Genomic DNA, 12,229 nt, shown 5'->3' on the forward strand with positions numbered 1-12,229 from the left:
TAAAAAGTAAGAATGGGAAGATGGGAATAAATAACCCCCTGGACCTTTAATTTAATTAAGATCAATGTGTCTCTATGAAGCAAATGGTTAGAACTCAGCACGGAGAGGCGATGTGTTTATTAGTGGTCCAGTGTCATGGATAGAAAATGTATGTCCTTGTTTAGTCAGTTTTGGCACTAAACCAACAGATTGCAGACAAAATACACCATCCCATTGGGAAATGAAACGCTTATCAGTTGCCAAAGAGGAGAAAAGTGCTTCAGCAAACCCATCCAGTTTCAAAAGTTAGAAGAACAGAGTCTTCCTGCATTTGATAGCCTGTGTATAGCGGTTTAGCTGCATGTTAAAAAAAATGATGAGCTTAACTCACCAAATATGGTTCTCCACCAGATCTATCAAGATCACATGCATGAAATTAGTTATTTAAAACATCAAGTTCAGTCAAGGATATTATACACTTTGTTATCTCATGGCCATAAGTAATGTGACTTTACCAAACAGGATTTAGAGCAAAGGTAGTGTAAATCAAACACAGTTAATGGGACCAAGTATGAGAGCGTGAGCTGGACCAATAACCATATGTGCTGGAGAGATGGAAATGTTTTAGCGGTTTCAGAATGAAGTCCGACTGAAAAGTTGCAGGCCTAGTTACCAGCCGCGTGGCTCATCAAGGTGTGCGAGGCAGCAGAAGTCCATTCATTGATTCAATGATTCATTCGGGTGTACCTATACAAAAAAAGCCTGAATTAAACTTGCCTATTTAACACTTGGAGATTATTTAAAACTGCCAGAGCGCCAACATATAACCTAGATATATTTACAGAAAGGGACAGTTTAAGTTAAATTTCCTCAGATTTTAACGGTCAGCATATACATTGATCAACTACACTACAATAAAGAAAGTACATTATATCAGAAATCATCCAAGACACAAAGCAGACAGAACACAGAAAACTGTGTGCATGGATTTTTTTGTGTAACCGCTATTAAAATGCTGCTTAATTCAATTACTTTTTACATTACTCAGAAGTAGCATCATGGGAACTTTAAAAAAAAACACTCCCCATGGGATTGATTAGAAGAATGAACACTCTGATAGTGCCAATCAGATTAGAGTTTACCATTGTATGCAACATCAACCATGCAAAAGACAATCTCAAGGTTTTTTTACTGATATCCGCGTTCTGAATAAAATACATTTTACACCATGCAACTTGATCTACAGCATTAACATAAAAAACAGCAAGATTGGACATTTTAGCAAAAATGACCACACAACAAACAATTAGAAATCTGCTTTGCTCTTTTTTACCAAAATACCTCTTTATTTCATCATCTCTCATTATGACATTAAAACTTTGTATTTCATGTGCATAGATTAATTACCGCACTACAAAATGAGTCCATGAAAGTGTCCGTTTCATAAACATACTGTATGGCATGTATTCAGTGAGAAAGTGCAAAATGTCAACTGCTCCTCCTACCTCCTGCCCGCAGTTAAAATGGACAAGATGTAATAAGAGGCCACAACCGTAGAGCAACATTCTGAAGTCCAAATTCTGTCCTGATCTACTTAACAGTCAAAAGACCAGGAGCGATTGAATTTTTCCCTCCCTCCTTTATATTTTTTTCCTTTTTGTTTTTTAAAGTGCAAAATGATCAAAATCCTACTTTCATCCCTTTTTATAAATACATTATGTACAGTAACAGATATAACCGTAACAAACACTAGACAGAACCACACAGAAACCAAAAACATACACTGACAAACAGTAAAAGAAAAAATGGAATATTGTAGCCAATTATTTTAACAGGTCCAAAACCTTAATTTCCACCTTAATATCCATTATTATCATGACCACTTATTTAGATCTATAAATCGCCTAATGTCAGGTACTGAGAACATGATAGGACTAAACCAATGATTCTCCACAATTGAGGCGCGTTTACTCACTGTAAAATTTGTGATAGTTATGCAAAGGCAACAGGCAATCAAAACAGACACACCATTACACACTTGCAATTTTGTTTTCCAACTGTGCTGGTACAAATTCACATTGCCCTTACGCACCTTTTTCCTATTCTGACCCGAGCCCAAAGTCATCTGCAGGTGCAGGAGTCTGCAATCATGTCCTCATATTCTTTATAGACTATGTTTCCATTCCTCTCCATCATCAGCACGCTGATCGGTTTATATTTATAAGGAACGCAGGAGGGTAGCGGAATATCTGCAACACCAAGATCGCTGATTAAAGTCTGCATGATCGCATGGTTGGGTGAATTGTAGCCATAATGGAGAATACGAGGGCAGTCTCCCATACAGTAACGTGGATTGTACTTGTGGGGTGCAATGATCCAGTGGTCCCATCCTAGGTCTTTGAAGGCCACACGGTAGGAATGCAGCTTACACAGGTTTTTGGTCACACTGTTCGGTCCTTGCTTGTAGTTGGGGATGTCAGAAACAATGCTCCCGGGCTCCTTGGAACGGCGGGATCTTGTACTAGGGCGAGAAAGGGGTTTGAAATACTCCATGGGCTGCTTGTTCTCGTCCAAGAAAAGCAGCAAGACGGGAGCTCTGAGATGGTTTTGAGGTGGGAAACGTTTTCTCTGTGTAACAGGTCTCACGATAGACGCATCATGGTCTGTTTTTGAGCATCGATAATGGACAAAGAAGGATACATGGTCACCATTCGACTGGGACACGTGGTTTGTAACATCAGATTCAGTCCATAGGCTTCGAGGACCCATAGTGACATAGTCACCCTCAGGATGATTTTGTGAAGAGGTCACTTTAGCCACACAGATAGGATGGGAAGCCACAGGAGACCTTAGGTGCATAAAAGACGCCTTCACCAGTTTGTTCAATGAGAGGTTTTTCAGTTCATATTTCACAGTGTAGGTATATTGAAGGTCTAGTCCAGTAGTGATTATAGAGAGGAGAGAGACAATAAAAAAAAAAAAAAACATTAAGACAGAGGTCATAGTCTCCAAAAACACATACCAAAGCATTATTTAAAAAATAAATGTGATAAGAGAGTAAATTGCAAGACAACAAGCAATACAACATGAATTCTGAAACATTTTTGCTTAAAACCAAACAACAGAAACAAATCGCAGAAATAATATAATATAATACGGTTCAGGGGTTATAATAGAAGTTTTATTGGAAACTATAATAGTCTCAACTGGTATGTGCTGGCTTCAACAAGTGGGATGTTATCTGGCAGACCTTTAAATCCAGTACTAAACACAGTACGGCCCGGTTTCACAGACAAGGTTTAAGGCTAGTCCCAGATTAAAATGAATGTTTGACCCGTTTTATCTGAATATAACTGGCCCAGCAATATCTTACAATATCCAGTATACAATATAAAATGTTCCATTGTTTTGTCTTAAGATGCACACCAGTTATGTATTCTTCCAAGGCATTTTTATAAAAGTGACATAAATAACGTAATTCAACTACGGCATAGTCTTGAGTTAAACTAAGCAGTGTTTGTGAAACCGGGCCTACATGAATTTTCTAAAGGTTTTACCAGCTGATGGTTAATAATGGTAGCCTATTCGTATTTTTTTATTTTTTTAGCAGGAATAAGACACAGCACTCTCTAAATAAAGATTACTTGGGATGGTAATACACATAAGTATGAGACAAGAATGAAAAGTCTTTACCAGTTGACGTTGGTAGAAAGTGCTTCTCAGTTGCGGAAGCTTGGAGCAACCTTACAGTATTGGACCCAAATAACTTGTGTTGCTTTGGCTTTCCGTCTGAATCCGCCGCTATCCTATATAAGTGCAACATGAGTCGCATACCTTCGTCTTCAGTTTGGCTTTCTACGAGAGGTCTATAATACTGGTTCCTCTGTTTCGGCTGTCGACTTTGGCGCACTTGCGCTGATGTGACGCCAAAATTTGACGGAGAGGCCATTTTTTCTACCTCGCGCGTAGACATGTGCAGCACAAACAAACACAATAATATGCAGAGTCTGAGACAGTTAAGACTGCTGGTAGCCTTCATGTTCAGCCCCTCGTATAGACGAGTGCCACCTGGAAGACTACCATAGTCTCCAAGACAATCAGCGGGTGCAATTCAAACTAAACATCACCTGACAAGGACAACCTTTTGGGTGCGCTATTAATCGTGTGACGTCATGCCCAATTACCCAAGAAACGTCAAGGTTGGTTGTTCTGGGGATAAATATTTCTTGTAGATTCCTTTACAAATACCATTATGAATCATCCCATGTTTCCCATTAATGCCCTTGCAAACTTCATTTATTTACACATACAAGTTTTGGCCCCATAGGAATAATGGGGTTTAATTGGTCCCCATGTGCTGGAAAGCATCTTTCCAATAGAACCCACACATTACCAGTCGATCTTAATAATTTTATTAATGGCAATTAAATTCCCATTGTAAATAATTACACATTTTTTGGCAAGCTTGTTTCATTCCATACCTCTAGATGGCGCTGTCAATCAGCAGTCCTCTTCAAAACCACGCGCGCATATATTGCTCGTTGACCATGCCGGCGTCCAAATACCCCCACTTGCGATCTTTGCACTTGACCACTTGACTACTTTCATGACGTATTTCCTGTTTTAGGCCCTAGTGTTCTAGTAGGCGTGAAGATCCCAAGTGAGCATGTAGTATTTTTAACCTGACGGTACACACTTAGAAAGTGCAAACATATAACGTAAATTAATGATAAAAAAGCAATTTTACAAAATAAAACTCTGACGTTTTCACCAATAAAATTTGCAAAAGAACAAAAGAAAAACACATGTTAGCCAGACATAGATTAAATAAAGATATAACCTTAGAAAGTAGTATAACGTACAGTGGAAAGTCTCCGCAAGATCTCGCGAGAACCGAGCAAAAAGTCTCATGATTTGAAAACAAAGTCTGCTTCCGTGGCCCTGTCCCAAATGTCAAACTTCATGTGGACTTGCGCGTGTTCGCCAAGTCTACGAGTCTGTAGAGTGTTCCATTTGTCTTTTTAGCGCTCAAAAGTCTGCTCGCGAGCGCCTCCTTTGTGCCCTCTATGCGGTCTTCGGCAAAGCCCACATTGACGCACACTCCATTGAAATTCCCTACACAGAAATCCTTGCGAACCTCCAATCACAGAACGGATGGGAGGAGTGTCGTGGATTGTTAGACATTTACGTAAACATGACGGATCCATTCTTAAATGAATGTTTTGATAAATTTCTAAATTAATGTATTAATTAGCTACTTATTCAGATTACTGCTTATTTATTTTCTGTTAAGCAAGTTATCAAGAATAAAAACATTTAATGTAGTGCATTTTCTTACTTAAGGTAATAAGCAATGTTTTATTGTAGATTTGTAGTTGTCTTTGGGCTCTGTAAAGCTGAACAGCACAGCTTCTGTATTATAGATAAATAATGTTTGCACTTATGTGTGTCCCAGCGGGTTAGAATAACTACATTTTCACTTGGGATCGTCACGCCCATTAGAAAACACTAGGGCCAAAAACAGGAAACACTTCATGAAAGTAGTCAAGTGGTCAAGTGCAAAGTATTTGGGCTATTTGAACGCAGCCAGAAGACACAGATAATATGTCTTTAGAGCTAATATTGGTTAACAAAAAAATCAGAAGAATGATAATACGTTATATAACAGACACCGGAAATTTCATGAGAATTTAACATTTTTTATTTGAATTTTTTCCCCATTGTCACTTCACACTCCAGCTCAGTTGGTGGCGGTAATGCACGAAAGTTGGCTGTACGTTACAAGAAGTAGAAAAACAAGAATTGCTCGTTGACAACTGCGCATGCACATGATCCCCGATCTACGCCTCAGCCCACAGCAGCAGCAGCAATGGCTCTCCTTAAAACTACCAAGTTTTTATCCTCTGTTGGGAGTTTTAAGCCGTCCTTAGGTGCTTTACCCATTCGAGCAAGGTAATAAAAATGTTTTATGTCTTAGCTAAGCTAATTTTATAGCAGACGCTTTGCCTCTTTACAAGATGTGTAACGTTATTACTATATTAATTTCAGCTTAAAGGTTAAAGGTCACCTTAAAGGTTAATACAATAAATTAGCTTTTTCTTATTGTGAAGGAAACTAATATGTTAAATATGAACAGTTCTTAAAATAACGACATCAGATTTGATATAACGGTCACGTATACGGTCACAGAGATTTTAAGCTAGTAGATGTTCGCAGTAATTATTATTATTATAGCTAACGTTACGTGCACTAAAAAATGTCATGTAGGTTTCTTCCAGTTAACTTAATATACCAGATTGAACAGTGCCATTAACGTTACAGTATTAGCCGTAATCGGATTCATTCAGCATCACTCTGACCTTGCATCTTGCGCTAAACCCGTTTCCAGTAATTCTGCATTTATCCCGAATCACGCATAGAACCTTTTCGTCACCTGTACTCTCAACCTTATACGGGTTAAGACATTTGTATATTAGATTTATTACAAGCGTTCTTGCTTTTAAATTCGAAAGCGTACAGCAGTCTTTTTGATCTCTTTTGGAGACCGTAGGTTCATGCTTCCTCTCCTACCATTGGCTGCAACAAGCAAGCTTAAGTTTTTGATTGGTTTGGGTTACTTCCGGATTCTTCTGTCAAGAAATCATGGTGGACGATGTCCTTTTTCGCTGGGTTTGGAGGGCAAAGCAGAGCTGATGTTGAATTGGGAATTCAGTAGTCCTCATCCTGACATAATTCTGCTTTAAAGAGGGACACTATCATACCCCACGCAAATAGCGAATTAAATATTTGCATTTGTTACCGCAAAAGGACTATTGAAACAAACCCCCCAATAAAGAGTTAACGTTACATTTTCTCAGTGGCTACAGCTATACTATGCATAGTAATATAAACAAACTGTTATGATATTATGTTTTCAGTCTTTAAGCACCTTAAATGTAGGGCAATATAGAAAAATTATGTACTGTACAACACACATGCATGACTGTCACACCCCTGGCATGCAATGCAATAGGAGTTTGTGCAACTTGAGTCCAGGCATGACAAATAATGCAGGATTGGGCTATCCATGGCCTTGTGTTTTTTTTAAACCTGACAAATTGAATAGGGAATCTGAGTTTTAGCAAAATTTGATCTGCTCTGGGCAAATTTGTAATTGTGTGTCATGCTTTTTTAAAGTTCATGGTGGAGTGAAGTTCAAATGGGACCACCTGATCCCATCCTGGGAGTGACAGAGGCCTTTAAACGGGATACAAACCCTCAAAAGATGAACCTGGGTGTGGGGGCATACAGGGATGATAATGGCAAACCATACGTTCTCAGCTGTGTCCGCAAGGTATGTATCTTGTTTGTGCCACTGCATTTTTGAGCATTTATTTCAGAGTTGTGAGTAGAAGTGCTTAAATTATGTACCATTCACTGATATACTTGAACAACTACATAATTTGGGTATAGATATATGCAATTTCTATACATGGCAGTGTTGCAGTTTATATAGAATAGTACAGAACCATGCAAAAAGAGTCTTATGGTGTCCTTTGCTTTTAAATAGAATGAGCTATTGAACAAATTTACTCTTTGATAAAAGTCTTTTTGTAAAATGATTTATATAGGCATTTTTGTTTTATGTCCGATTTGGCCAATAGAGGATATGTATGTGTGGGTGGAGGGCAATCTGCCTTGCAGTATTGGTAAAAAAAAAAAGAAGTGTTGTTTATATATCGAGTTAACATGTGTTTCTGATTTTTCTCTTTCTGCAAGTCATCATGAGCCCAGTGATTTTAGAGGCTGTCCTGTTAAAGCAAAACCCATCAATCACATTTATGGCCACATGCTATCTAATTGAGAGGTAACATGTTTGTTACTGTGTTACGTTTTCTTAGGCAGAGGCTCTGATTGCCTCTAAGATGCTGGATAAAGAGTATCTGCCTATTGGGGGTCTGGGAGATTTTACCAAGGCTTGTGCTGAACTGGCACTGGGGCCTGACAGTGAGGTTCTTAAAAGCAAGAGGGTGAGTATGTCTCTGCTATCCAGTGTGTTTTCATATTATTATTGTTATTGTTTGTTTTTAACATCTTTTCATTTGTTTAAATGTGAATCATTCCTTTTTTAGAGCATAACAGTCCAAACAATCTCAGGCACTGGTTCTCTGAGGATTGGAGGAAACTACCTGGTGGGTGTTTAACATTGAAACACCAAAACTTTTTTGCAACCACTCGTATTAATCTTCATACAGTTTAATCATATTGAAATGAATTTGTTTTAAAATGTCTCGCATTATGTCCATCCTTGTTTGTTAGTCACGGTTTCACTTAGTGGGAAAAGATGTATATTTGCCGAAGCCATCCTGGGGAAACCACACTCCTATTTTCCGTGATGCTGGCATGCAGCTGAAAGCGTACCGTTACTATGATCCTGCTACCTGTGGTTTTGACTTTGCTGGGGCTCTCGATGATATCTCAGTGAGTCAGCATTCATGTAGAACCTACTAATACAACCTATACTGACACATAAGAGTATTTGTAAAATGTGTACGTATTTACAATAAATACATATTTTTTCTTACCTACAGAAAATTCCAGAGAACGGCGTAATCATGCTTCATGCTTGTGCTCATAACCCCACTGGTGTTGATCCCAAACCAGAGCAATGGAAGGAGCTCTCAGCTGTCATCAAGGTGGATTTATCTGTTTTTATGTGATCTGCTAATTGAGTAAAACTTTTCAGTTGTTTTCTGTGTTAGGTCACTTCAAGTTCTTGTACTTCATTCTTGGGTTGTCCATTTTCTCTGCAGAAGAGGAAACTTCTGGTGTTTTTTGACATGGCCTATCAGGGCTTTGCCAGTGGTGATATTGATCGAGATGCCTGGGCTGTAAGACACTTCATTGATCAGGGCCACAACATTCTCTTGTCTCAGTCTTTTGCTAAGAACATGGGTCTCTATGGTGAGTACACAGTGTGCTGCATTTACATTTGAAACACTGTTCTTTTTTCCAATACAGAAACTCCTGTGCATTATTCTTTGGAGTGTAATATCAGTTAGAATAAACCTATCCTATTTTTCATGTATGCGTTGGCTGATATTTAAAGAAAAACAGTGCACAATTAGAATCATAATAATCCTTTTTATTTTTGTGTTTTAGGAGAGCGTGTGGGGGGCTTCACAATAGTGTGTGCTGATGCCGATGAGGCAAAGAGGGTGGAGTCTCAGCTGAAGATTCTGATTCGCCCCATTTACTCCAACCCACCCATGAATGGAGCTCGCATTGCCTCTACCATCCTCACCTCTCCTGATCTGCACTCTATATGGTGACATATGCCTTGATATCTCAGTTGTTATTCACTCTCTTGCTGGGTCATGCTTATTGATGGGCTTTTAATAACATTTAGTATCCATCTGTGTGTATCTCTGTAGGCTGAAGGAGGTGAAGGACATGGCAGACCGTATCATCAAGATGAGAGAAATGCTGGTGGCAAACCTAAAGAAGGAGGGATCTACTCACAATTGGCAGCACGTAATTGACCAAATCGGAATGTTCTGCTTCACTGGGCTTAAACCGGAGCAGGTAAATCTTTTCTGTGGCTCAGTGGTAAGAGCATGGTGCTGGCAACACCAAGGTCATGGGTTCGATCTCATGGAATGCACATACTTAGAAACAAATGTATAGTATAATGCAATGTACTTCGGTTTGGATGAAAGTGCCTGCCAAAATGCGTAAATGGAAATCCCGTAAAAACTGGCATGTAAAGTTCATTAAGTATAATGTTTATACACTGCCCGTCCCAAAAGAAGTCACCACAAGCAAATAGGTAAGATCCTCCCATTGGATTGAAGGTCTAGGTTCAGCAACATTATGTGCCCAAAGAATGAGATCCTGTACTCTGTGGTGGCCAATCCATGTGTGAAATGCTTCCTGAACCACTCTTTCACAATTTGAGCCTGATAAATCCTGGCATTGTCATCTTGGAATATGCCCATGCCATCAGGGTATAAAGAACCCATTGATGGAATAACCTGGTCATTCAGTATATTCAGGTAGTTAGCTGACTATTTTCACACATGGATTGGCCACCATAGAGTCCAGACCTTTACCCTATTGAGACACTTTGGGATGTGCTGGAGAAGACTTTGCACAGTGGTCAGAATTCCCATCATCAATACAAGATCTTGGAAAATGGACATTATGGAGATTGTGGAAGTTTATTGAAATGATGCACAGCGAATGCATGCCGTAATCAAAGATAAAGTAGGTCCAGCAAAATATAAGTGTGTGACTTTTTTGGACGGGCAGTGTATATTAACTTGAATGAATAAACTTACATAAATGTTGCTGCCAGCTCTAACACGGGCACAACTGTGTTTTTTCAGGTGGAACGTCTGACAAAGGAGTTCTCTGTTTACATGACTAAGGATGGCCGTATCAGCGTTGCGGGTGTGACCTCTGGAAATGTGGGTTACCTTGCACATGCCATTCACCAGGTCACTAAGTAGATCAAAGAATGCTGATACAGGAGATTTGTCTAAAGCTTTTACATCATGCCCTGTTTCTATTAGTTCGCCTCACCATTTCTCTTTGGAGCTTCAACTTATTTAGCTGTTTTAACAAGGTTAATGTTAATGCAAAAATACGTCTGACGGTGTTTGACTCCTGAGTCATCTCACTGGTCATCTTGTGATTTGACTAATGAGCACAACATTTTCATCATGGTAAAAATCCTATATGAACTTTATTTATTGTATGAGTTAAGTCACATGTACAACAATAAATGGTATTGTTTTCATGTCATGATGTGTTCATTGATTCATTCAGGGAAATATCCTGTTTGATGTGAGCTTTTTTTACACATGAAAACGCACTGTTGGAGCTAAAATGGCTTTCACTCATGAAATCTTTGGAATACAGACCTACGGTTGGTCTCGTTTGAAAGAAGTCATATAACACACATTTTTTTTTTATTAAAGGTATTTTGTTATGTTTATTGTAAAAAAGCTTTTATTTTAAAGGGTCACCAAGTGTTGTATAAAGTTTGGTCTTGATACACCAAATTTTGACGGTTCTTTGAGTTGTTTAAGCCGTTCTACCACCAAAATCCACTAGGGGGGCATAGGCTTCCATTGGATTTAACACTTAGTCTGAAATTTGACCACAATAGACATTGGGATGCTTTTTATTTATTTTTTACTTTTCTCACTAACAGACACAATGAAAAAATACAAATGCACAGAAACTATATAAAAACAATACATTTGCATGAAACTATACTTTTCATGCACACAAATTTATGGATCAACTGTCATGCATGTATCAATTTCTCTTCCTAAATAGATTATTCCTCGAAACACTGATCAAATGTGTATTGAAGAGTCTTAGACTTTTCCAACGATATAATGTTTGTCATGATAAAGATAAGAATTTACATGCAAAGTATTGAAATAAGTCTAGGTGTTCGGCAGGATCTATTTATTTTTGATACAATCTCTTGTAATTTATGAATCAATTACACTTCCTACATACTTTATTTTATAAAATACTGTTAAAAATGTATTTTAGAGTCTCATACCTTTCCAAATATATATAGTTTGTCATGATTATATCAGAATTTTCACAAAAATATAGAAGCAAACGTGGGTGTCCCGAAGACGGTGACAAGTGAAAGGACGTAAAAAATCTAAGCAAACTCTTTATAAAAAAGAAACAATTACTCTTCCTACATAAATTATTTGAAAAAACACCACAGAAATCTGTATTCTGGAGTCTTAGACCATTTCAATTATTTAACACCTAAGTTCGCAAACTTAGCTGTCCCGTATAAGGGACGGTGACAGTTATTTAAGTAATAAAGTGAATTTAATAACTTATTTTTAAGAATTTAAAAAATATTTATTTTACCATTGCAGTGATAGCAAGAGATCTGAAGAGACATCTATACTCTGACTGCACTGTTCAGTGTTTTCTTTAACCAAATTTTAGATTACAAATCTAACATATTTAAAAGCGTTAAATATTGTTCCCCATGTGTTCAGTAAGATAAAAGGCTCACGCGAGTCACATTTATACTGCTGACTTGTTCCCCAGAACATTCACAATCAATATATCCAAATTGCATGTCTTCCCATCATAACATTTATAGACCATATGCCATAGAAGATTTAATAAGATTAAGACGAAGATAAAAAAATCTTGTGGTACAGAAAAACAGATTTCGTTTACTTTAAATAGCTGTACACTCTTGTGCTCAAATCACGCAAAT

At 38.0% G+C, this 12,229-nt stretch overlaps 2 protein-coding genes across 3 annotated transcripts; one reads left to right on the plus strand and one right to left on the minus strand.

The window, feature by feature from the left end:
• Nucleotides 1–1,332: 1,332 nt before the first annotated feature.
• bmp15 (bone morphogenetic protein 15) lies at nt 1,333–5,072 on the minus strand. 2 transcript variants are annotated; one of them, XM_056749605.1, is made up of 3 exons: nt 4,842–5,072; nt 3,673–4,674; nt 1,333–2,912 (listed from the first exon to the last, which is right to left on the minus strand). In XM_056749605.1, exons 2-3 carry the CDS (start codon nt 4,016–4,018, stop codon nt 2,101–2,103), a joined length of 1,158 nt encoding a protein of 385 aa, XP_056605583.1. In that variant the 5' UTR covers nt 4,019–4,674; nt 4,842–5,072; the 3' UTR covers nt 1,333–2,100. The 2 variants fall into 2 exon arrangements, with proteins under 2 accessions (XP_056605583.1, XP_056605582.1); XM_056749604.1 differs by having other exon boundaries at nt 3,673–5,072.
• A 710-nt stretch (nt 5,073–5,782) lies between these two features.
• Nucleotides 5,783–10,764, plus strand: got2b (glutamic-oxaloacetic transaminase 2b, mitochondrial). Its single transcript, XM_056748253.1, has 10 exons — nt 5,783–5,931; nt 7,156–7,312; nt 7,860–7,988; nt 8,091–8,150; nt 8,278–8,439; nt 8,550–8,654; nt 8,772–8,922; nt 9,121–9,286; nt 9,393–9,543; nt 10,347–10,764. The coding sequence occupies exons 1-10, from the start codon at nt 5,849–5,851 to the stop codon at nt 10,467–10,469; spliced, it is 1,287 nt and encodes a 428-aa protein (XP_056604231.1). The 5' UTR covers nt 5,783–5,848; the 3' UTR covers nt 10,470–10,764.
• Nucleotides 10,765–12,229: the final 1,465 nt, after the last annotated feature.

This window comes from Triplophysa dalaica, chromosome 1, assembly GCF_015846415.1.
Source record: "Triplophysa dalaica isolate WHDGS20190420 chromosome 1, ASM1584641v1, whole genome shotgun sequence".
Taxonomy (NCBI): domain Eukaryota; kingdom Metazoa; phylum Chordata; class Actinopteri; order Cypriniformes; family Nemacheilidae; genus Triplophysa; species Triplophysa dalaica.

Bases quoted from the DNA above. Each gene is read 5' to 3' on its own strand.
- bmp15 (XM_056749605.1), bottom strand. From the start codon at position 4,018: ATGAAGGCTACCAGCAGTCTTAACTGTCTCAGACTCTGCATATTATTG. The intron at 2,913-3,672 runs GTAAAGACTTTT...CTACTGGACTAG, and splicing joins CTTTCTACCAACGTCAACTG to ACCTTCAATATACCTACACT.
- got2b (XM_056748253.1), top strand. From the start codon at position 5,849: ATGGCTCTCCTTAAAACTACCAAGTTTTTATCCTCTGTTGGGAGTTTT. The intron at 5,932-7,155 runs GTAATAAAAATG...GCTTTTTTAAAG, and splicing joins GCTTTACCCATTCGAGCAAG to TTCATGGTGGAGTGAAGTTC. The intron at 9,287-9,392 runs GTGACATATGCC...GTATCTCTGTAG, and splicing joins CCTGATCTGCACTCTATATG to GCTGAAGGAGGTGAAGGACA.